The sequence below is a fragment of the Panthera onca genome, chromosome B2 (genome assembly GCF_046562875.1).
Source record: "Panthera onca isolate mPanOnc1 chromosome B2, mPanOnc1 haplotype 2, whole genome shotgun sequence".
NCBI lineage: Eukaryota > Metazoa > Chordata > Mammalia > Carnivora > Felidae > Panthera > Panthera onca.
Genome location: NC_138343.1, coordinates 151188999 through 151215187, shown reverse-complemented (window position 1 = coordinate 151215187; position 26189 = coordinate 151188999). Strand labels below are relative to the sequence as shown.

General features: G+C 49.3%; 1 protein-coding gene across 15 annotated transcripts in view; it reads right to left on the bottom strand.

Annotated features, from left to right (window-relative positions):
* FAM120B (family with sequence similarity 120 member B) overlaps positions 1-26189 on the bottom strand; it is a 95432-nt gene that overhangs the window by 11947 nt on the left and 57296 nt on the right. For 5 of the 15 annotated variants that reach the window (XM_078447602.2, XM_078447600.2, XM_078447604.2 and 2 more), the window contains 4 exons: positions 13632-13838; positions 12195-12303; positions 10007-10099; positions 5137-5185 (listed from right to left, as the gene is read on the bottom strand). In XM_078447602.2, coding sequence (XP_078303728.2) covers positions 5137-5185; positions 10007-10099; positions 12195-12303; positions 13632-13838 — 458 coding nt within the window. Of the gene's footprint in view, positions 1-4415; positions 4605-5136; positions 5186-10006; positions 10100-12194; positions 12304-13631; positions 13839-19030; positions 20040-20081; positions 21332-26189 lie in introns of those variants that run through there. The other 10 variants (XM_078447599.2, XM_078447606.2, XM_078447607.2 and 7 more) reach the window with 8 other exon arrangements.

The window sequence follows — 26189 nt, the reverse complement described above, 5'->3', positions numbered from 1 at the left end:
AGGCTCTCTATTCTGTTCCATTGAGCTCTGAGCCTATTTTTATGTAAATACCACACTATTTTTATTAGTTTGGCTTTGTAATATAGTTTGACATCAAGAAATGTGACACCTCTAGCTTGGTTATTCTTTCTCAAGATTGCTTTAGGTATTTGGGGTATTTTGTGGTTCCATACAAATTTTAGGATTATTTGTTTTATTTTTGGGAAACTGCCATTGAAATTTTAATAGGGATTACACTGAACCTGTGGATTGTTTTGGGTAGTGTAGACATTTTAACAATATTAATTCTTCTGATCCATGAACCCAAGATATCTTTGCATTTATTTGTGTCTTCAATTTTTTTCATCAGTGTTTTGTACTTCATATTATACAGCTCTTTCACCTCCTTGGTTAAATGTATTTCTAAGTATTTCATTCTTTTTGATGTCACCGTAATTAGATTTTCTTAATTTCCCTTTTGAATAATCTATTGTTAGCATATAGAAATGTTGTATTGACCTTGTGTCCTGCAACTTTACTGGATTCATTCAAAGTTCTAACAGTTTTTGGATGAAGTCTTTAGGGTGTTCTACATATGCGATCATCAAACAGATCTTACTTCCTTTATTTCTTTTTCTTGCCTAATTGCTCTGGTTAGAATTTTTAGTGCTATGCTGCAGAGAAGTGGTGAGAGTGGACATCCTGTTCTTATTCCTGATCTTAGAGAAAGATGTCACATTGAATATGATGCTAGCTATGGGTTGGTTGGCCTTTACTAAGCTGAGGTACATTCCTTCTATACCTACTTTGTTGAGAGCTTTTACCATGAAAGGATGATACATTTTGCAAACATATGAAGAAAATATTAACACAACTGAAGGGAAAAATAGATAGCAATATAATAACAGGAGGGGACTCTAATATCCCACTTTCAACAGTGAGTATGTCACCTAAACAGCAAATCAATAAAGAAACACTGGACTTGAACGACACTTTAGACCAGATGACCCTGACAGACATCTACAAAACAGAAGAATACACACTATTCTCAAGCACACACAGAATATTCCTCGGGACAGATCATAGATTAGGCCATGAAACAAGTCTTAAAAACTTAACAAGATCGAAATTATATTAAGTATATTTTCTGATCACAATGGTGTGAAACTAGAAACCAATAAGAGGAGGAAACTGGAAAATTCACAGATCTGTGGAAATTAAACAACACATTCTTTTTTTTTTTTTTTTTTTTTTAATTTATTTTTGGGACAGAGAGAGACAGAGCATGAACGGGGGAGGGGCAGAGAGAGAGGGAGACACAGAATCGGAAACAGGCTCCAGGCTCCGAGCCATCAGCCCAGAGCCTGACGCGGGGCTCGAACTCACGGACCGTGAGATCGTGACCTGGCTGAAGTCGGACGCTTAACCGACTGCGCCACCCAGGCGCCCCAACAACACATTCTTGAACAACCAACAGGTAGGTCAAGAAGAAATCAAAAGGTATCTTGAGACAAACAAAAACAGAAATCCAACATACAAAAACTAATGGGAAACAAAACTAATAGGATGCAACAAAAGCAGTTCTGAGAGGGATATTTATAGTAATAAATGCCTACTACATTAGAAAAAGAAACACCTCAATTCAACAACCTAACTTTAGACCTCAAGAAACTAGGAAAAAAAAAAAAATACTAAGCCCAAAGACAGCAGAAAGAACAAAGATTAAAAGAAAAATAATAAATGGGACAAGAAAGACAATGAAAAAGATAAATAAAACTAAATTGGTTTTTTGAACAGATAAACAAAAGTGACAAACCTTTAGCTAGACTGACAAGAGAAAAAGATCACTCAAGGAGAAATGACAACCGATACTACAGATGTGACTACTATGAACAATTATATGCCAACAGCTAGACAACCTGGAAGAAACAAATGAATTCCTAGAAACATACAACCTATGAAGACTGAATCATGATCAGACAGATAATCTGAACAGACGAATCAATGAGAAAGGAGACTGAATCAGTAATTAAAAAGCTCCCAACAAAGGAAAGTCCAGGGCCAGGCTTTCCTGGTGAATTCTACCAAACACTGAAAGAAGAATTAACGCCAATTTTTCTCAAACTCTTCCAAAAAACTGAAAGAGAAGGAAAACTTCCAAACTCATTTTACAAAGCCATGATACCCTGATATCAAAACCAGACAAGGACACTATAAGAAAACTATAGGCCAACAGCCCTGATAAACAAGGATGCAGAAATCCTCAACAAAATACCAGCAAACCAAATTCAACAGCATATTTAAAGGATCATATACCTTGATCAGTGATATTTATCCCTTGGACGCAAGAAATGTTCAACATATGCAGAACAATCAACATGATACACCACATTGAGAAATGAAGAATAAAAAAATTATATGATCATCTCAATTGATATAGAAATAGCATTTGACAAAATTCAACATCCTTTCCTTCACCAAGATCCCAACATATTGGATGGTGAAATGCCCAAATAATGAAAGAAATGTGAAATATATTTATTGTATTATTAAAAAAACTTTTTTAACGTTTATTCATTTTTGAGAGACAGAGTGGGGGAGGAACAAGTGGGGGAGGAACAGAGAGAGAGGGAGACACAGAATCGGAAGCAGGCCCTAGGCTATGAGCCATCAGCACAGAGCCCGATGTGGGGCTTGATCTCACTGACCGTGAGATCATGATCTGAGCTGAAGTCGGACGCCCAACCGAGCCGGCCAGGCATCCCTGAAACTATATTTACTTATGAGTGATATATTGTTTTATTTTCACTTTTAAATTGATATATGGACATTTCGTCAAAAGACTAGGCTGCAGAGGTAATTAACCTACGGAACAATAACAAGATCACAGAAACTTACTGTACTGGCTTTTCAAACCCAAGAAAGATTATACAAACTTAATGGCTTACTTAAGCTTGCTAACTGACCTCAAATATTTTATTGTCAAGTTAGAATTCAGATATTATAAAAGGGGGAAATGATTTCCATGGAAGTCTACTCTTTTAGTCTAAGGGATGAGAATTTATCTCAAAGTTATAAAAATAGCAGCAAAGAAGTGAAACTTCTAGAAGCAGCAGTGGTCTCCAATGAGCAGAAATGAAAGAATATTAATACTTAGATAGGAAACACCAGAAGTAGAATGAAAAAAATTTATTTGTAAAGATGGGAAATTAGGTTGTACGTCCTACAAGCCTTGCATGAAAAGTAATTAGATATGGAAATGTCCTTCATAAGGAATTGCAGGAAGTGGTGAGGACGCTTCAAACATAAAAATATCTGGAGACTGTATTCCTGTTTTGGTAAACGCTAGCTGGGATTTTCAGGCAAGACAAAGCCAGGAGCTCTGCATACTTGAGCTGTTGGGGGAATTCATTCAGCGCAATATACAGACCAGACTGTGACTATGCTCAGGGCTTCTTTGGTTTTTCCAGACAGCAGCGCTGGACGTGTCCTCTGGGCAACACGCACACACATTTCTGAGAGTTTCTGGGAACCTCCAGAGCCACTGCGTGTGGTGCAGGACGGCCTTTGTCTCCTAACCTCTAATCTAGATTTCTTTCCATCGTCAATACCCCAGGGGTTGAGCTCAGTACAATTTTAGCCTTACAATTTCAATTCTTGAATTACCTGAAAATTCTCCCATGAAACTTGGATGTGTCTAGGATGGTTTTTTTTTTTAATTTTTTTTAACGTTTATTTATTTTTGAGACAGAGAGAGACAGAGCATGAACAGGGGAGGGGCAGAGAGAGAGGCTGACAAAGAATCTGAAACAGGCTCCAGGCTCTGAGCGGTCAGCACAGAGCCCGATGCGGGGCTCGAACTCACGGACCGTGAGATCACGACCTGAGCCGAAGTCGGATGCTTAACCGACTGAGCCACCCAGGCGCCCCTCTAGGATGGTTTTTTATTTTATTTTATTTTATTTTATTTTATTTATTTTTTTTTTTTTTAATTTTTTTTTTCAACGTTTATTTTTATTTTATTTTTGGGACAGAGAGAGACAGAGCATGAACGGGGGAGGGACAGAGAGAGAGGGAGACACAGAATCGGAAACAGGCTCCAGGCTCCGAGCCATCAGCCCAGAGCCCGACGCGGGGCTCGAACTCACGGACCGTGAGATCGTGACCTGGCTGAAGTCGGATGCTTTAACCGACTGCGCCACCCAGGTGCCCCTAGGATGGTTTTTTAAAAACAAAACCCCTTCAATGTTCAGACCAGAGCAACAAGTGAACCATTCATTAATGGCGTCATAAAGTAGGCTGCTGATACTCAACCACTGCCTCCTCCCACACCCCCCGAGGCCTCCTGTCTGATGGACCCAGGCCTGCCCCACACAACTGCTGTCAGAACTCTGAGCTGGGGCCCGGCAAAAGTCAAATGGAAAGGACGACACTACCGGAACAGACCCGCGGGCCACACACTGTTATGCTTCCCAGGCAGGGCTGGGCCCTCCATGCAGAGCAGGGTCTCCCGCCAGGAAGGCGAGAAGGAGGTTGTGACTTCTTTCTCTGTATTTATAATTAGAAAGCAATTCTTGGAATATTCTACAACCACAGGGCACCATGTCTCCAATCGTTACAATCTGCTGTTAAGTTAAAAAAAGCAAGACACAGTAAGATTCCAACTCATTAAAGAAAAAAAAAACAACCATTCCCCACAGACACAGATGAAGAACTTATGGTTGTTAACAGCTGTTTGGGGCCACGGACTCAGGCACAACCTCTGAAAATAAGTCAACAGAGAGCTTTTTTGTATGATACCAGGGAGAAGTCACTGAAAAGGATGTTTTTCCTTTTCATGAAAAGCTAGGTCTAGACCTCACAGACTGTTTCTCCCCAAGGACACAACTGTTATGCTGTTCTGAGCGCCTCACTTTCAAGAAGGGCGTATCCCCAGGACTCTAAGTCCAGACTCAGGGTCTCTTTCTGTCCACACTCTTTCTAGAAGCAAACTCATCTATCTGAAAACCGTGTTCACTTAGCCCCACGTCAGAACTTAACGTCTAAATTATTTTAAAGTTTAGCAACTGATATGAAAGATTTAGGTTACAAAGGCAGATGCTTGACTTCCATCTTTCATAAGATGGATTTATCTGAGGCTGTAAGAGGTGCACTTACCCGGAAGAGGAGTATCTTCTCCAATGGTCAGGCTCATACTGTCTATTTCCTGCACCAAACAGACATGCAAACCAAAACGAAGTTAATTACGTTTCTCTAAATTCAAACCGCGAAAACCGCACATTTCTAAGTATGCATAAAAACATGCTGAGTTGTACTTGGAGGACATAACTTACTACTCTCTTCTCTGATGTTGCCACTGTGATCAAAAGTTTGTTGCACACACTTTCCATTAGAGTAGGAAGCAATTAATTAAGAGGCGGTTCTGCTGTTAGACGGAGCAGTGTCCAACCACCTGCGCTGAATCTAGACGGTCTCTGCTGCCAATGATATTGGGAAAGGAACTTCGTAAGCAGATGGCTCACGGAGGACACTTTGCCAAGGACGGAAAAAGCAACGTGTGGCCCTACAGCTGAGTGCGGAGGTTCCCTTCCCAGTGCAGCCGGCCACTTTTTGTCCCCCGCTATACAGGGAGTGGCAGGCGAGAACCAGAAGACAGCCAGCCTGCCATCAAAAAAGGTGGTTGTTTTCACATTCAGAAAATGACACTTTTCCTACAAAGCTTTCCATGCTTCTGCTTGACTGACGACGCCCATGCCTCTCCCACTGAGGGCGGCCTTTGTCCCTCCCACGAGTGTGAGGCTGGCAGGGGCTCTGGCAGAGGGCTGGGTGGCAGGAGAAGGTCACAGCAAGGCCAGAATGAGGTTTCCAGGCCCCACCTTGTTATCACAGATGACCAGAGGTGGTTTTACAACAGTCCAGGCCTCCTACAGAATTACCACCTTACCACCGATAAGTGAGAAGCTCAAGAAATCACAGGCAAATGTGCTTTGCTACTGACTGTGGAATTTAACACATTTCTCACCAACAGAAAGGAAGATGTTCAAATGTTCTCACTTTAGCGGCTTTGATGTTCCCCACTGCACTTCACAGGTCTGGAAGCAAATGCTTCACAGGGAGGCCGGTGCCGCTGAAGGGCCCTGCAGCTCTGTGTCTGAGTCTCCCTGCCCGGCAGAGTGGGCAGGCTCCCCGCTCCTCCATCGGGCCAGGCAGGCACCGGCCTCGGAAACTTCCCAACTGTCTCAGTAACTCAATATGTTCATTCCGAGGCGTTTTTAGTTTTTCACTAAAACAAAGAATTTTTCCCATTAACTCTGTCCAGGCAGTACTGACAACTTTCTACTTAGACTACTTAGATACCTCTAAAAAACGCTAAAATAGGAGTTCAAGGGTAGATAAAACCCAGTAAAATGTGTGGGGGCCAAGTAAAGACGATGTAATTCTTTTACAGCAACTAAAGCTGAACAAGGGGATGACGTGACCTCAAACAATGCTCCGGTCCGAACAAATAAAAGGCGTGACATACGCGTGTGAACGTGTATTTTATGTAGACACATCTGAAATTAGAAAACCTACTGGTACCACCAACAAAATTTTTGTGAACATTTTTCCACGTGAGGCAAAATGCAAATGAAACGGTGTCCGTGCTTAACCACTGTCCTGCAGGAGCCTTTCAATTCCTCACGCCCCCACGCACAAATTCTTTTTGCTTTTAATTTGAGTGCAGCTGACACACGATGTCTCGCTCGGCAAATCTGCACGTGCTGCTGCGTCCACGGCCAGGGACTGTGCTCTGGAGGCCCGCATCCCCGTCCCCAAATCCTGACATCTGACCCTAACGCAAGCCACCTCGTTTGCCTTTGACCGAGGTCTCCCGGGCACGTTTTTCAGCCCCAATCCCTCAGGCACCGCCACTCCCGGACTCTTATGTTACCACCGCGGTCGCGTCCCCTGAGGAGGGACTGGGTTCAAACCAGGGCGCTTCTGAAGCAGCTGCAGGCTTGGGCCGTTGAGGCCATCAGGGTTTCCTTGATTCTCCGTGGTCTAGCACGCAGCCTGACAAACATCCCCGAGAGTTCCCAATGTTCCCGGAAATCCAGGCTGGTCCCGTGGGTGGGGGAATCACACCCGAAGCGAGAAGCCCTCTCTGCGTGGCCTTCACGGCAGGCAGACCTAGAGGCCCTGTGACCTGCTAGGGCCGAGTCCACGGGCGGGTGCTGAGTCCAGGATCTGAGGCTGCGCTTGCCTGTGAGAACCCGCTGCAGCAGGCCTCCTCGGGGAACGAAGAGATGAATTACTGAGAAATCTTGCAGAGCTTTCTCTTTTTCCGAAAAGCTCGAATTCAAGGGCACCAGGCTTGGGGCAAGGTGAGGCACGTCCTCGATGGCACGTCCGAGAGTGGCGCCACCATCGTCACTCGAGTGTCGCTACTCCCCGGCAGAACCGCAGGGCTCGGGGCCAGGAGGATGCCAAGGCTGCCAGGCCGTGACTGAGGGCATGTAGCACGTGAGCGGGCGGCCTGGAAGCGGAAATGCGTCCGTGGTGGTCGTCTGTCCCAGCCCAGGCGACTGTGCTCACCTCCCCGCAGAACTCGTCACCTCCTCCCCTCTACCGTGCCCGGGCTTCCCTTGCAGCCCTCCTCTCCCTGACTTCGTACTATCTCATCTTTCCTGACTTGCGACACCAGCAGGAAGAAAAGGAGACAAGCCTAAGCCAAAGGGGATTAAGAGGAAGGTTTCCATTTCCCATACCAGGCCATACGTGGGGAGCAGTGATGTCGGGGAGAGGGGCTGCCGGGGAGCCTCTGTCATCTGCTCAGAGGAACGCGGGGAGGACCACGTACACCCCGTCACGCCGGGCTGCCTAGAAGGCGTGCAGCATGCCTGCCCTCATTCTGCTTGCCTGAGCTCGGTGGGTGCGCTCTGATCCTCACCTGGAGGGGCCAGGGCCTTGCGAGCTTGACAGCACCGTAGCTTTAAGGGTGACAGGGACCCAGGGTCCTGCTACTTAAACATACGTGGGATGGGATACGCAGACGGACAGGGCTGGACCCGCTCTCCGCTCCAAGCCCATCACACACGTATTTCAAACACAGTATGGGGGCCTACAGGTCACGCGCTGCTAGGATTACAGAAGAGGTTCGTCACCAGCTTTGCACTGATGGTCCACAGGCTCTGAGATCTGTGGGTGGTGGTCTGGTGACTAAGGGAACATCTCTCCAGAACGGACACATGGAGCCTCTCATCTGAAGTGAACTTGCAGGGCTCTGACCAGTGTCGTGAGGCTCTGAAAGGTCAGCTCCTCTGCTGCCTGCCTCCTGCTCCCCTTCCAGCCACACAGGGTCCCGAGGGCCCCGCCTTCTGCGCACACCCCTCCCGTAGGCGTCTGGTGGCTGCTCCCTCTCACGGGGTCTCTGCTTAAACACCACCTCTCAGAGGGGTTTTCTCGGACCCCGGTGAAGACGGGGGAGATGCACACTCCATGTGCATTTGTCCGGCTCTGCCTGGCTGCTGGAAGACGTGTCGTTCTTAACGAGTTAGGAGCCCCAAGCAGAGGCAGACAGCCCGACGGGGCAAGGCCACACACTGTGGAGCCTCCAGGCTGGGGGGGCCACCTGCTGCATGTATGCACCCTTAGGGCAGCTCAGCTCGACAGGCTGAGTAAGCGCTGACGTCGTGCACACACAACGGGTCCAACCAGAGGACACCTGGAGTGCCACCTTCGCAGACGCGAGCCCACAGCTCCGGGTGTCAGAGTCTGACTTTAGGTAAGTTTACAAACCCTCCTTCGTCTTCTGGGTTCTCTCTTTGTGGTTCAGCTCAATCAACTGCACTACCTTCTAAATTAAAAGCGATCTCAAATATACTTGAAACAACGGAAAGAAGGAATTTGCCTTAATCCCAGTCATGCTGCACCGGCACCAACCCTCAGGTGGTTTAGGTGGAGGCACCGTGTGCCTACGCTGGACGAGGCGGGGGCAGGGCGGGACACTGCTACACGCATTTGGCCGACCGTCCAGAAGCTGCAGGCGACGGTGGGCAGCAGGACTGGCCAGGTGGACTCTGCAGGCTCGCCAGCTAAAAGGGCCACGTGAAACAGCTACGAATCTGACAGAGCTGCCCTCTGTCCCCAGGGGTGGGCATTTCAAACCCAGTCGCCATGAACTCCGGTCAGCGCTGAACTGTACAGCAGACCCTTGATGTTTCTGCCAGAACGAGAGGCTCGCATTCCCCTTAGCAACATCCCAAGTGAGCAGACACCGTGGACGCCCACATAGACAAACCGAGAAAGGCGGCTTTGCTTAATGACACGGACTGGCTGTGCTCTAGGGGGACAATGTGAGTAATCTGTGAAATCTCTACACATTTTTGATTTTACAAAAAACTAAATTAAATTAAAGGCATGTTTGTATTTGCAAGGATAAAATTGTAAACCTTAGCTAATATAAGAGTCTGTACAGTGAGGTTTTCAAAACTGTAAGGAATTTTGAGTTTAAATACTGATGAGGTTTTCTTTGTATTTAAAACGTAAACTACTACATATTAAATTCAGTTTTACGCACAAAATCAGACATCTGTATTACACACCCAAGAAGTAAAGGATTCATTTTATTTCCTAGATCACCCAAAAGGCTCTTCTGTATACAAGCCAGATCACAGAAAATATCAAAATGCTGCTACTGGTAAAATGCTACTTTCTGTGCTATTTTTTCATCAGAAGGATCCCTGTGCATGAAACCTTTATAAGAACCTTTCTTTGACTAACTTATAAAAAAATTGGGTCTCAAACAGATGAACGAATTCACAGAGAAGAAACAAAGTGGCAAGGAGCAGAGACTGACTAGTGCCGAGCTTGGAAATTACCTGTCTCTACTTCACTCAGCAATGAAATCAGACATCATCAGTATAATGACCTGTTTACCTGGAAACACCAACCGACGCCCAAACAGACGTCGGGCGGCCAGCCTTCAGCAGAAGCACGATGCTGAAACAGCACCATCGCGAGCAGCCCACGGCCGCCGGCCTCTTACCTGGACCCTGATCCCTCCAGTGCTGTCCTTGGCCTGCCCGGCTGTACCCGGAGCTCGTCCTGTGGGAGCCGGATCCCTGCCTCCCCCACCTGCCTGTAGGGACACGTGATCAGCACGTTAGGAGGCCACCACATGCCTAACCCCAAATGACACATTTTGTCTACGAGGGCAGCAGGGTGGCACCAGGTCTGTAGTTCCCAAACTTCTGGTACCCTTAAATCACAGGGAGAACCCGTGAGAAATGCAGACTGAGGGGCCACAGCTGGGCCGAGGGGGGTGGGAGTTGGACGTCCACATTTAAACACGTTCCCCGGGAGACCCCGTGCAGGGGACAGACGAGCAGACCGGCGGGTGCCGAGGCAGAGCAGGGACGCTTTGTCAGGGCTCCAACCAAGCAGGGCCCCTGCCTCCCAGGCCTGGGGGCTGAGCTCTGCAGGCTGCCAGCACAGCTTCTGGACCCCCAGCACTTGGGTTCTGGGTAAGCAGGGGGCCCGGGACCCCGAGAACCAGACCAAGGTGTGCGTGCCCCTCCCAGTCCTCCACACGCTCAACTGCCCTGGAGTTTCCTCTCATAAATTCCTAAGCTCTGACACCTTCTTCGTGAGAAAGTCTGACTCAGAGTCTCCTGCCAACTTCAAGCGGCCTGCATTCTGCCATCTGCAGCCTCCGGCCACCGCTTGAGAACCCATGCACCGTGCGTGCAGGACAGGACGCAGACCGGTTCGGGCACAGGCGACAGAGGCAGAATGCCACACGTGTATCTTGCAAGGAACAAGCTCTTGCTTTGGGGTCAAATCCTGCCTATCCACAGTTGGCAGGAGGAGGCCAAACGGAGACAAAAGGACAGGACAAGGCAGGAGTCTGTCGCTCTTGGGACTCGGGGGAGGAAGTGCCCTCCTCACTTGCTGGAGGCCCCGCTCCGACCCCCCAGGCTCTCCTGTGGGCCGCGGGTCCCACACACAGCGCCCAACAGGGGCTTACGGACCTCACAACATAAAGCCTCTCAGAGTGAGACCAGCAAGGCAGACACCAAGCAGAGGCCCTGAAGACAGTCTGCTGGGTCGGAACAGGGGTGAGTTCTCAGATTCCACCAAAGAAAGCAATGGGGCTGCTAGAGGTACAGCACAGACCCTCACCGACGGAGGACGTGAAGTAATAAAAACTCATCGAGCAGTTAATCTAGAAGACATCAACTTCAGTGATAAAGAATCATCCAGGGGCGCCTGGGTGGCGCAGTCGGTTAAGCGTCCGACTTCAGCCAGGTCACGATCTCGCGGTCCGTGAGTTCGAGCCCCGCGTCGGGCTCTGGGCTGATGGCTCGGAGCCTGGAGCCTGTTTCCGATTCTGTGTCTCCCTCTCTCTCTGCCCCTCCCCTATTCATGCTCTGTCTCTCTCTGTCCCAAAAATAAATAAAAAACGTTGAAAAAAAAATTAAAAAAAAAAAAAATCATCTAGTCAGTGAGATACACTGTTTAATCTATGAAGTTAGTTAAAAAAAACCAACACCTGGCCAATGCTGACAAGGGGCCACGAAACAAACTCTTCATCACTGCTGGTGAAGGTATAAAGTGATAAAAGGCTTTTAGAAGACAAGCTGGCAAGATTTATCTAAAATTCGATTGCATTTCGTTCCATAATTTGTACGCTCTGCTGCTTAGTTTGAAGAAAATCACGTACATAAGACGGAAGCCACTTCAGAGCTGTCCCACCAGGCACAGCGGCGAGCCGGGTGCGAGGGGTCTGGACACACAGAGGACACACAGCCACACAGAAGATCATCACAGTGAGGTAGAAGCACAGAAAAATACTGCAAAAAATCATCTGCCAACATCTGCTATCTTTAGGGGACGGAACACACATTATTGACGCTTCCTTTTTAAAATCTGTTTTCTTTATATGCTAAATGTTCCTAACGTACTTTTACTGGGAGGAGAAACAACTTTGGTCAGGCAAATGCCACGCAAGCAGCGTCTGGCTGCAGGGAGCCGTGGAGAGGAGAGGGGAGAGTACGGGCCCACAGTGGAGCTCTCGGTCACGGGATACGCAGAACGCATCTGAGATGCCTTTCCTCAAGGGACCAGGATTTAAAAGGCTGGGTGGCACCCTGCGGCGTTAAGCGTGCGCTTTCTCCCGATCTCAGCAGCCAGCGGGTGGCAGGCTGCACGGCGCGGCCTGGCCCGGTGCCCACCTGGCTGGGGGGAGTGCCAGTGCTGCCTGCTGACGATGCGCCGGTTCTCCCTCACGCAGGCCTTGCACACGACCGACTTCAGCGCGTGGAACTTGGTCAGCCGGGACCTCTGCGGACAGAGCAGACAGCGTGAGCAGCGTCAGGCCCGTGCGCGCCCTCTGGAAACAACAACAGTGACCACGGTGTCCGAGAACACTGGGCGAGCACTCCCTTCAAGGCTGGAACTTAACGAGAGCTTCTCAGAAAACCGACACTCTCCTGAGGGAGCACTACACCCTCTGGTCTCACGGGTTCGATAGTCACTGCCAAAAGGTCTCCGAGCTCTGTGGTGAATCTGGGCCGCCACAGGGGGGTCCTCCCTAACAAACCTGGGCCCGTCATCTGACCGGTGACCGCTCTCGGGCAGACTCGCCCCTCCGTGCTGCCTCATTTACTGCTGACACGCGGCCCCATCTGCCCCGACTTGTTTTAAACCGCAAGTGCGATCACCTGGTGTGCGACCACATCAGACAGGGGGCCACGACTGGGGGCTCACGGGTGGTGGCTGCAGTCGGCTCTGCTCTGCTCCTACATCGGTTCCGCACACGGTGACAAGTCAGATCTGAGCAGTGCCCTTCCCTGCTCCCCCACCGCTGCTGCACATAACATTTCCAGACTGCTTCTCAGTCCTGAACCCCTGAACCCCTAGGGTGCCCTGGTTTTGTTCGCGTGAGGGACGGAGGTGGCAGCACCTCTCCAAACGTCTCCTATCTGATGCGAAGCTCAGCGTTCGTCGTCCTCACAGCTGGGGAGCCCTCCTGGGACCCCGCACTCTCACGCACCCTTGCGGCTACCCATGCACACTGCACGTGAGCCTGGCAGGGGCCTCGTGTGGAGACCCCCCGGGAACCACGGAGCACTTGCACTCATGGAGCAGGACAGCAGCCCGCGTCCCTGACTAAACCACAGCCTTCGGGGAACACTTGCAGGTAATACACATCGGGTTGGTCGCCTCTGGACAAACCTTTCTTCTTCACTCAAAAAGGGTAAAGGAGAGAAAGCACTTGAAAACGGGCTGTGCTGGACCGGGTGCTCCGCGCTCTCCCTCAGCGGGAGTCTGGGGGACTCGAGCCCCACGGTGGTACTTCAGGGGAGGCGAGGATGTACGCTGGCCCCGAGGCCTCAGGCCTCCCATCCCGCGCTTCTGGCTTTCTGGGTTGGAGGAGCAGTGCTTTGCACAAGGTAAGCGGCATCTGTGCTACCGGTGTAAGATCCCGGGTGGGAATGCGGGCCCCCTCCAGTGGGACGTTTCTGGGACGCGTGTGTGCCTTCCTCACTGAGGTGGCCGCTGGGACAGACAGAACGGACGTCTGGCCGAGGACTCTGAGCCCGATGACGCCTCTGAGACCTGACCAAGCCTGTTCGTTATTTCTGAATGGGAAAGCACCACGGACTCACGTTTTGTTCCACCAGAGCCTCCACGGTGCACCCCTTCTCCGACTGCAGGTACTTCTGATGGAAGAGCTTCCCGTCAAACACGTTCCAGGGCATGAAGTCGCTCATCCTCCAGGGAAAGCCGCACGCGCTGTTGACCAAGACCAAAGTGGTAAGGCCGCGGACCAGCAGGGAGCCAAGCTGCACGGCTCGGGCGTCGATGTAGTCAAGCTGTGGGGGCACACGGAGAACGTAAAGAAGGGGTCACGCGTGTGGGGAAGCGGACGCTGCCCCTCAGCGCCGTGCGCTCACTCTGCTGCTCAGGGGGACGTGACAGGCAGCGGCACCCGTGAGTGTGCGTGCTCACTCGCACACCCGCTGTGCACACCTCAGGCATCTGCCCGGGCCTGTGCGTACGTCGCCCACCGGGCTACGACTCGGAACGGCTCCTTCACGTGTCAGAGCTGCGGTTCACCAGGAGACCCTGCAAGGTCGTCTCCTTCAGGGGTACTCACTCGCCTCTGAGTTTCTTTAAAAGCGAAGGCAAAGGAAGAGAGGCCAAGAGAGTATCGTTTGAGACACTGATGAGTTCACTGCATTCTTAAAAAATCACACTCAGTTGTTCCAATTATAGGTATTACCGCACAGGGCTGGTGAGTAACTTTTCACAAACTAAGGTCATACGAATCTAAATTTCTCTTTTCGTTGCCAGATCTACCCTGACATCACACACACTCACCGTGCTTGGCTGTGGCTGTGCTACAGGCGGGCTCTTGCGTTCGGTGCGAGCCTGCCGCCGCTCACGGTTCTGGCATTCTTGGCTTGTGCTGAACGCACACAGCTGAGCTTACACCTAAGCACATGTCCACGTGGTTTGGTCAAGGTCAGCTCCACTAAATCTGTAGGTGTCTGGTTGACCTAGGCTGCTCCAATTCGACAGCAGCTATTTAAAATTTTTTTTAATGTTTTATTTATTTTTGAGAGAGACCGAGAAAGCGTGAGTGGGGGAGGGGCAGAGAGAGAGGGAGACACAGAATCGGCAGCAGGCTCCAGGCTCTGAGCTGTCAGCACAGAGCCTGACGCGGGGCTTGAACCCACGAACTGCGAGATCATGACCTGAGCCGAAGTCGGATGCTTAACAGACTAAGCCATGCAGGTGCCCCAAGTTTATTTAAATTTAAAGAGAGAGAGAGAGAGAGAGACAGAGCATGAGTGGGGAAGGGGCAGAGACAGAGAAGGAGGCACAAAATCCGAAGCAAGCTGCAGGCTCCGAGCTGTCCGCACAGTGCCCGACGCGGGGCTCAAAACCACAAACTGCGAGATCATGACCTGAGCTGAAGTCGGCCACTCAACTGACTGAGCCACCGAGGCGCCCCCAATGGTGGCTATTTTAAATGTCACTGCATCTCTAATAGAGTTCATAAAACCAAAATCAACCACGAAATAAATCAAAGACATTTTAACTCCTTTTTAAGGGTTCACTTCACTTATTGATCATTTTAAGATCATTTTAAGAAAGTCATCACCAACTGTGATTACCCTCGAGTTAATCTAAGGTTTAATGAAAGTGTATTTGTTGGGGCGCCTGGGTGGCTCAGTCAGTTAAGCATCCAACTCTTGATCTCGGCTCAGGTCATGATCTCACAGTTGTAATATGGAGCTTTGCGTTGGGCTCACTGCTGAGCGTGGAGTCGAATTCTCTCTCCCCTCCTCTTCCTCCCCCTGGCTTACGTGTGCACACATACGCTCTCTCAAAATAAATAAACGTTTTAAAAAAAGAAAATGTATTTGTTGTATAGCACTGCTTTTGAAGTTGTCCTAAAATGAGCCACCACAGCAGAGGTTTGTGGGGCTGCGGTGACGCTGATTAATTCAAGGTGGGGGTCCTCACTCCCTGCTCTACAGGCTTCTCCAGCCGAGGCCTGTGCTGGCCGGCCGTTCCCCGACACGCGACCTACCTCACTGCCCTTCAGGAACCCTCCATCATCACTGCGTGTTCAGTGCATCGAGCCCTTGCACTCCCTCATCTACGCACACGCTGTAGCTGTCCATCTAGAACTGCACCACCAGAGCTGGCCGCCAGGAGCCATGTGTGATATTTGAATTTAAATGAACCACAAACCAAACTCAGTCAGCTTCTCAGATGCACTGTCCCCACTTCGAGTGCTCAGGGCCACATGCAGCTAAGCCCTCCCAACTGGACAGTGTGCCACGGGACCACTTCGGTCTAAAACGCCCCCTCTTCTCTGCCTCGACCTTGCAGACTGTGAGCAGTCCTCAGCTTCCTCACCCTGGCCCCGGCACCGTGGGCCTCACCCCAACGCTCAGACCACAGCGCCTACTCAATGGCAGACCAATGGGCAATGTGCCTAACACAGATGTTATGTATTTTCTCCAGGCGCCGGGAGAAATTCTCTAACTGGGCAGATTTTTCTGTAATGGAATCAATTCTTGTTCATGTCTTGTGCTCATCCCTTGTGTACTTGATCATACATCCCAATTATACATGAGCTATGCCAGCCCCAAAGCACAGATCCTACATGTACCACTTGGATTTTCACAAACCGTGTAACCAACACCTGGGAGACAAAGCACATGCTGCCAGCATAAGGAAGCCCTGGTGGCCTCCCTGTCACCCCTACTGCCCCCAAACAGTAAGCACCCACCAGCCTCTCAAATTGTCACTGGTTTTACTTGCTTGTGAATTTACAGAAATGAATCAGGCAGCATAGGTTCTGGCTTATGGTGACACTGCTTGTGAAGCTGTCTCATGCTGTGAGCGTGAAGGCTGTCCTCACTGCCCTCCCGTGTGCCACTGCACGCACTTTGTGCAGGAAACGCACAGATTCTAACATGACTTTGGGGACCACAGACACCTTTAAATGGTGAGTCTTCTTCAAGCTAGGTTTTTTCAGAAATGTTTTGTGCCTGTCCATGTAGAGATTTTATACAACTTTTGTTTTTTCCTATCCTTGTTTTTTCTTTGAGGTTAGTATACACATAAAATTGGGGTGTTATTTTTACCTGGTATTGTTTTACAGAATACAGTTGGGTTGTGTATGCTTTGAATCTAGCACCTGTAAAATCTGCTTATTACTTCTAACGATGGTTCTGTAGATGTGATTTTCCATTCACATAATCATGTCATCTGTCAACGATGACAAGTTTTATTTATTTCTTCCAAACCCTACACCTTGTATTTCTTTCTTCTGACTTTTCTGGCCATGGCTTCCAATTCAACAGACATGGTGAAGGAAGGTATCCCACACTCACGCCCACTAGAGAGGAAAATCTTTCAATATTTAACCATTAAGTGTGATTTCTGCCGTGGATTTTAATCTTGACTCGATTAAGGAAGTGCCCTTCTAACCCTAGTGGACTGAGGGTTTTATCATGAACAGGTACTGAATTGAATCACATACTGTTACTGCATCCATTAACAAAACCATATGCTTTTTCTTATTTATTGTGCTACAGTGAATCATACTGGTTTCAAATGTTAAATCAACTCTGTATCAGTTTTACATATTGCCAGATTTAATTTGCTAGTATTTTATCTGGAAGTCTTGAATTCAATTTCATGAAAGAGAATGGCCTATAATTTTCATTTGTTTTTGTCTCTGGTACCAAGGTTTTGCTGGATTCATTAAGAGAAGTTGGATTAGTGATGCTGCTTCCTCCTTAGGTGTTAGGGACGTTCGCTAGGAGCCATCGGGATTTGTGGTTGCCTGATTCAGGGTCAATGTCTTCAACCGATTTAGAACCATTTGGATTCTCTATTTCTTCCTGTTTCAGTCTTACTAAATAGACTGTATTTTTCGAGGAGTACGTCATTTTACCTAACCTTCCAAATTCATTGGTGTAATGCTGTTCATAATACCCTCTCATTGTCTCCTTAGTGCCCACATGACCTGTAAATGCCGCTCCAATGGGCCGTTTATGCTTTCTCCTTTCCTATGATTTCCTATTGACAGTTGCTCTTATGATCTTCCTGTCACACTCTTTGGGTTTGATCTGCTCATTTCTCTTTTTTTAATGTTTATTTATTCTGAGAGAGAGAGAGGGAGAGAGAGAATCCCAAGCAGTCAGCGCAGAGCCCAATGCGAGGCCTGATCCCACAAACCGGGAGATCATGACCTGAACTGAAATCAAGAGCCAGACGCTCAACCAACTGAGCCCGCCAGGCACCCCTGCTCATTTCTAATTTACAGAGACGTCAACTCACACCACGGGCTCTCAGCCTTCCTTCTTTCCCAACATATTCATTCGATGCTGTACATTTCCTGCTAAGAACAGCTTTTAGCTTCATCTGCAAACTTCAATATTACCATTTTCACTGTCATTCAGATTATTTCATATCTACTGTGAGTTCTACTCCCACCCATGAATTAGTCAGAGCTATGCTATTTAATTTGCAAATAATTGGGAGTTTCAATTTTTGTGTTACTGTTGGTTTCCAGCTCACTTCTGCTGTGGTCAGAAAGCAGACTGACAGCCTCCACGGTCTGAGACTGGCTGGCACTAGGACCACCACACGGTCGATGCCAGCGGTCCCCATGTACACTCTGTCCTGCAACGCTGGGGTGCCCATCTATATGCTGAGGAGGTCAAGTGTGTGCACTGTGTTCTCGTGCTCTGACCCTTAGTGACTCTCCCTCTGCTCGCTCCATCAGCTCTGGAGAGGGATGCGTTACAGCAGGACTCAATCAATCAACTTTTTCTGTGGAAAGTCAAGACAGTAAAGATGCCAGGCTTTGCTGGCCCTGTGCAGTCTCTGTTGAACATTCTTTTTTAGACACAACACTTTAAAAATGTAAAAACCGGGGTGCCTGGTGGGCTCAGTCGGTTAAGCGTCCGACTTCGGCTCAGGTCGTGATCTCACGGCTTGTGGGCTCGAGCCCTGCATCGGGCTCTGTGCTGGCAGCTCAGAGCCTGGAGCCTGCTTCGGATTCTGTCTCCCTCCCTCTCTCTCTGCCCCTTCCCTGCTTGCTCTCTGTTTCTTTCTCAAATAATAAACATTAAAAAAAAAAAAACATAAAAACCATTCTTAGCTCGCAGGATGGTACAAAAACAGGCTATGGGCTGGATCCAGCCCACAGGGCCATGGTTTGCTGAGCTCTGTTCTCAAGTCTGCCACCCTTCGTTGGAAATACCGTTGAAGCTGCTCACGCTAATTTACGCTGTCAGCCAGTTGTGACGTCATCAGGACACAGCCCTCGTCTCCGGCGATCCCCGCTTGAAGTCCACTTCCCGCAACATGGCCACACCAGTTTCTCAGGGCGAGAACGTGGCTCACCTCTGTCCTTATTTCCCAGACTCTTGGTGTTCCTCCACCCCAGGTGCGTGTCTGTAGGCAGCGCGTGGCTACTTTGGGACTTTTATTTGGCCGTGCTGACAGATTCACAGGAAGCTGCAAGGGTTGCATGGCGAGTCCCGTGGACGCACCCCGTTCCCCGTAGTGCTAACGTTCTACACTCCACGGTGCAGCATCAAGACCAGGAGATGGGCCCCTCCACACGCGTGTACATGTGGGCGCGCGTGTGCTACGCAGTTTCCGTCACAGGAGCAACCTGTGCCACCACCACTGCCATGACACAGCTGCTCCATCACCACAAAGACCCCCTTTGCGCACAGCCTCGGGGGGGTCCTGCCCCACTCTCCGTTTCCCTGTCTCGTTCCGAGAGTGTGGCTGTGCGGGGCTGGCTTCCTCGCTCAGCACGACGCACTGAGTTCCGCTCACACTGTTGTGTGTGTGAGGCCCTCCCTTTTATGGCTGGTCCCACCCCACAGTGTGGATGGGCCAGGGGTTTGAGCGCTCGCCTATTTAAAGACATTTCTCGTTTCCAGCTCTTGCTGCCACACACGCAGCTGCTGTGAATGCTCACATCCAGGTTCCGTGTGAGCAGAAGTCTTCCTTTCTGTGGGACCAGTGCCCAGGAGGGGAACCGCTGAGGCACGCGGTAAGTGCACGCTTAGCTTTTTAGAGAACTGACGAACTTTTCCCAGTGCTCCCATCACTGCGCAGCTGGCCTCCAAGCACCCCCATGCTTGCCAGCCTTTGCCACCTTCACCGTGCGTAGTTTTGGCTGCTCTGATATATACGCAGTGGCCCCTCACTGTGGCTTCAAAGATGTTGAAAGACTTTTAACTGCTTGATATTTCACACCCAAATATCTTTTTTAGTGAAATGTCTTATTTGTGTCTTTTGTCTACTTTCCAAGTGGGCTGTTTGTTTTTGACTGCTAAGTTTTGAAACTCCTTTTATTTCCTACTTACAAGACCTTTGTCAGACATGTTGGCAAATATTTTTCTCCCAGTCAGTAGCTTGGTGTCTCCTCATTTTTACAGAATAAAAGTTTTTAATTCTGATGATGTGCAATTTATTAATTTTCTTTCATGGATCATGCTTTTGATGTGAAACCTAAGAACTCTCTACTGAGAGACTCTCTCTACTGAGAACTCTCTACTGAGAACTCTCTACTCTCTACATCCCGAAGGTTTCCTGTTTCCCTGAAAGTTTTATAACGCTATACTTCGCACTTAGCTCAGTGCTCCACTTGAGTTCAACTTTCCACGAATGAACAGTAAGGTTAAGGTCACGACTCCACTGTCCGTGGTTGTCCAAATACTCCAGCACCACGTGTTGTTGACAAGACCTTTGCACTTTGCCAAAATCTGCCGGCAGTACCTTTGTGGTTCTGCTTCTTGGTTCTCTGCTCGGTTCCACTGACCCATGTGTCCATTCTTCAGCCCATCCACGCTGTCTTGATCAGTGTGGTTACATAACAAGCTATGTTAACAAGCTATATTCCTCCTGCTTTGTTCTTTTTCAAAACGGTTTTGGCTATATTTTAGTTCCTTTGCTCTTCCATACAAATTTGAAAATAATCTTGTCATATCAATAATAACAAAAACACCTTTGCTGGGATTTTGCTAGAAACAGTCCATCAATTTGGAGAACTGAGCTCTCCACTGTGCAGAGCTTTGTAGTCCATGAGCATGGTATGTCTCTCTCCACGAACCTGGGTTTCCTTTGACTTCTTCCACCAGCATTTTATAATTCTCAGCACACAGGCTTTTTTATGTTGATCTTCAGCCTGAGGTCTTGCTGAACTCTCACTAGCTCTAGGAGTTTTCTGGTAGATTCCTTGGGATTCTCTATGTAGAGAATCTTGTCATGTGCAAAGTGGGATAGTTTTTTCTCACTCAGTGATCTGCATGTCATTTACTTCCTTTCCCAGCCTCAGTGCACAGGCCACAAGTGCCAGCCCTGAGCTCCAGAGGGGCGATGTGAGCAGACCTCCTGGCCTTATTCCCCACCACAGGGGGACACATGCAGTCCTTCCATGGTACGCACGATACCAGCTGCAGGGGATTTTGTAGATATTCTCTATTGAGGTGAAGAAGGTCCCCTCTATGCCTATTCTTCTGAATACCTGACGTGATCATGTGATTTTTCTTCATTGCATTTTAGAGAATTGCAGAGACAGATTTTTGAATTCTGAATCAGCCATGCGTCCCTGCAATAAACAATCCCACTTGGTCCGCGTGCTTCTTTTTACACATTGCTTGATTTGATCTGCTAACATTTTGTTAAGGATTTCTGTGTCTATGTTCACAAGGGACATTGGTCTGACGTATTCCCTTTTTGTAATTCATTTATCTGGGTTTGGTATCAGGGTAATATTGGTCTTGTTGGGAAGTATTCCATCTCCTTGTATTTTCTGGAAGGTAATGGGTAGAAGTGGCATTAATTCTTTGAACACTGATAAATGACCCGGTGAAACCAACTAGGTTATAGATGTATTTTGGAGAGAGTTTTGAAAACTATGAATGCAGTTTCCTTAACAGTTATATGGCCGTCTAAACTATGTTAGTAATGAGTAGACTGCAGTCATGTGTGTTTTAGGGGTATCTGGTCTGTTACATCTAAGCTGCTGCATTTGTGTATGTGTAAAGCTGCCCGAAGCATTCCCTTAACCCTTCCGCTCTCGGCAGGTCTGTGGCGATACCTCGTCTACTCCTGACGGTGGCAAATTATATTTTCTCCTTTCTCACCAGGCAAATACTCTGGAGCAAAAGTGGTTCCCAAATGCTGGGCTGACCTTCCTGGACTTCTGTTTCCTACAGTCGCAACTCAGTAATTCTTTATGGCCCTTTTAGCCATCTGATACTTTGATTTATTATTTTTAAAAAATATTTTGTTAGCTTTTCTATTTGTCTTCAACAGGAAAACCCACCCAGACACCCTCAGGATGTATCTCCCACACACTTGGTCTCCACAGCTGGGTTCTCAATGTTTTCGTACCAAAAATACTGTTGGCAACCTGGTGAAACCTATGGGTTCTTTCTCAGAACAACATTAAATACATACAATAAAATACATAGGTTTATAAAAGAATTACAGTATAGTTTTCAAAATAACATAAATTTACAATGCAGTAATTTACAGTAACTTCTCCATATGTACCTTAAAAGATAAAACGGTGGCTGTAATAACCATAATTTTGAGAAAATGAGGACAGGAGATAACATGTATGAATTTCTCCAACTGTAACGTAACGTGGGATCCTCTGTGATTTCTCCTGGTGACAAAGCCACAGGTGCTGCCATTATTATTCGGATTTGTTGACTACATAAGGGAAATGATGAATTTCAGTTACAAGTTGGTGAAAATAAAGATGTATTTTTTTCCTGTTCCAGTTCGTAGACTCCCATTTAAAGAATCCTCAAAATTATACCACACGTACAACAACAATTCAGGGTCTGACAAAAATAAACACACACTGTGGCAGGTGAGTACTTTAAATCGACGGCCATATCCCTGGGACCAGCAATTGCTTTCCTTACATTGATGTAATCTTTGCTGGAGGGTTTGCAAAGTGTGTTAACAGAGGAAATTCCACCAAAAGACACGGGCAGTTTTGGAGCCTCTATTACCCGTTTAACTATCAAACACTAAAAATAAAGTCTAAACCAAGCAAAGCACATTAAACTGGGAATAAGGTCACAGTGTTAAAGGGCTGGATGTGTTGATAGTTTTGTTTCTCAAACATAATCATTTCCCTTTTGATCCCAGCTTTCTCAGGGCTTCCAGGCTACCAAGAATGGGCCACGCTCTCTCTTGGACACGCGGGGTCAGGAAACACTGTATGAGCCACTCACGACAGCAGGCTGTACTGAAGCAGGAAACTTCCTTCTCCTTTTTAGGGTGCCCATGCCCCTGTGCCTGCACTCAGTCACCCTTGACCTGGCCCCCGATCCTCTCCCTCTCCAGGCCCCATGGAGGGGAGGGGGTCTCACCCTCACCTGTCTCAGCACCCCCACCCCCCACCGGCCTCCACCCCACTGCTGTCCAGAAGCTGTTCCAGGTCTAAGTCCAACGTTCATTTCCTCATCCTTTCTCCTGACCGCACCCACCCACGGGCGCCCAGCCTACTGGGCGCCCGTCTTCTGCCCACGCTCTTTCTGCCATCCCTAATGAGGGTGCTCTCAAGACCCCCAGCGGACGTCCTCAGGCCACACCTCTTTCTTCTCCCTGTGTTGATAAACCCGCATGTGCTCATGCTTCCCAAGTCCACCTCCAACACCAACTCTCCCCAAGCTCCAGACTTGCAAGTCCCGCTGTGCGGACATACATCACACATGTGACCCTCCCCAAACGGAGCTCTTCACCTCCCGCCTCGGACAGCTGATCCAGGAAAACGGGATCCCACGCCAGGCTCCTCCTGCCTCCTGCACACTTTGCACCACTTTTCTCTTCACCTCGACCTTCAGTTCCACCACGCCAGGCCCCTCGCTGAACCCACTCTGTCCCCACTCTAGGCCCCGCTTGCACTGGCACACGTGGCCCCCCCCCCATGAAGGGCTGGGCTTCATGTCACTCTGCTGTCCGAAGCCCCCTGGATTCCTCAACACCCAGGGGAGTCCCAGCTGTGACCAGAGCCACCTCTAGAGGCTCTAAGCTGCTCAATGAACCCAACGAATTTCTTTGTTCCCTTCTGAGGCCCTCCTGTCCTTACTCTATTCTCACCTCTGACTCATCAAATCCCAGTGCAGGGGTAGATGCCTGGAGGAGCTGGGGGGACAGGAATGCCCTCCCTGCCCCCGCGCCCCAGGAGGAGGTCACCATGGTGGCACTCCCGCTGAGCCACCCTCCCGGGACGACCACCTTCCTGCCCCTGCGCCCCCAGTACAGGTCTGGCACTGGGCCAGCATTCAGTTTCTACTGAAAGAGTGAAGTTGCTGCTTAAGTATCAACATGACATATGAGATTTACTTCTCTATTAAGACCCTACAAATGGACAGGCAGAGGGTCTCTGTTAGGAAGTACATCGGCTCCAGTTCATAACATGATGCTTGTGTACAAGGACACAACCGCTGCCTTCCTGTACATGTGCCACGTGACACGGGGCAGGTCGTGACTCCGCACAAGCCGGGGGCCTCTCTCTGCAGCACAGGCAGGCACGGTGTGCCCGGCCGTGTGCCGCTGAGGACAGCACACGGCCCTAAGAGCTGTGCTGTGCCAGCTTCCGCTCTAGGAGGCCCTGCTGTCCACACGCGTGCACACCGTGAGCACTCCTCTGTGAGTCCTCGTTCAGCGGGGTGCTGAACTAGCAAACTCCAGGCCGGAACACGGGTCACAGCCATGGTCGCACAGTGGACAGGCTCCACATGCTCACTTTAACCGCAGCTCAGGAGCGGCCCAAGTGCCAAGGCTGCCACAAGAAGAGCCAGGCTGGGCGTCCCTGTCCCAGCTGAGCAACTGCGAGCGAGTCACATACCTTGTGTGGGTTTCCGTGGTCTCACCTGGTCCCAGTGAATCATCGGTACTGATGAGTGCCACGTGCGCTGCAAACGTGTAGGTCCTTGAAGAACCAAAGTGCAACGGAATGAAGACAGATTTACACCCAAACCCGACCTACTGAGGTCCTCCAAAAGCCCTTCAAATGCAGTTTTCCCCCACTGCCAGAAGTACAAAGTCGTCACGTGCCACAGCAAGGCGCGAGTGATGGAAGGTCAAGTGATGCGATCTGCAGAGTTTATCTTGTAAACACCCAACCAACCGTGTGCGTCACTCAGGACTGAGTGACGGAAACTGTAAAGTCTGCTCTTGGAAAATAACTAACCGTAAAAGACAATGTTCATGCTCAGTCACTTTTTTAAGTGAAAACAAAGCCTCAGCATCAAACACCATCCCCAGCGACCCTGTCGGGTACAGTCGGGACTTGCCAGGTCCTGGTGGCACCAGTGAGCACAGGGCAGCACCAAGGACATGTTCTTCGTGTGGGCGGAGTGGGCAGCTGAAACAGAGCCCCCGAGGGCCCACTGTTCACTGCACTTCCTCTAGGCTCACTGAGCTGCACTGGACATGCTGTGCCCCATCTCACAGCTTACAAATGACTTCTGTAAGAGAAGTGAGCCCGCAACCACGTCAAAGCAGGTGAAACAACTAATGAGGGACTTTGGTCTCAAGCCGTTACGCTGCCCTGGGGTCACAGGATGGGCGGTGACATCACCGGCACTTTAGGGACACTTTTAATTCAAGAAGCTGCACGGCCATTAATTCAGTTTCCTAAACATGGCTTTCTTCCTCCTGCTCGAAGCAAGCAAGCGTGGAAAACCCAGGGAGACCAGGGGACAGACAGCACAGGCAGGGCTGGTGCCGGGGCCTCAGACCCGCAGCTGGCTCACCCAGGTTGAGCCACTGCCACGTACAACTGCTTGCTAGCACTGCGTTAGTGTCGGGATCAGCTGGCACACTGGCGGGGCTCTCCTGTGCCTCCACATCTGGGAAGCAGAAGGTACCGTTGTAAGCGTCAGGTTGTGAAAGTTCTACTTCCCAGGACATGTTAAGGTATTTCTCAGCCAGGGGCGCCTGGGGCTCAGTCGGTTGAGCGGCCAACGCTTGGTGTTCGGCTCAGGTCATGCATGGTCTCACGGTCCGAGGGACTGAGCCCCTCGCCGGGCTCTGCACTGACAGTGTGGAGCTGCCTGGCTTCTCACTCTCTCCTCCGCCTCAGCTCATGTGCTGTCTCAAGATAAATAAAACAAACTTAAAAATAAAAAGTATTTCTCAGCCACGTTTGCCTTGTGATTTTCCTTTTCTGATTATAACGTGAGGGCTGGAAGACAATCTGAACCCGCCCCCTCTCCTCCACAAGTCTATTCAGGGAGAGGACTGTCCCAAACTGGCTGAAGTTACATGGGAAACAGAGTGAAGAGACGGGGGGAGCCTGCTGACCACCAACAACTCCCCGGTCGCTCGGTGAGCAGAGAAAGCCAGAGAAACTGGGCTAAGAGGAGAGCAGACCGTGTTCACAGGCTGCAGGATTGACACCTGAAACTCTGAGGCCACCTTCCCACCAGAGGGACCCCAGAGCCATCGTTCTTCTTCCCCCAACAACTGGCGCTGAGGGTCACCCTGGGAGCCCAAGTCAGGGCAGGAGGCTGGGCCTGGCCCAGGCTCAGTCACCAGTAAGCACGGACCAGCTCCATGTGGCTAAAAGGTATGGCCTTACAAATAAATAAAATCAATAAAGACGAGCAGCCCGTGTTTTAGAAATGGGATTTAAGGTGCTT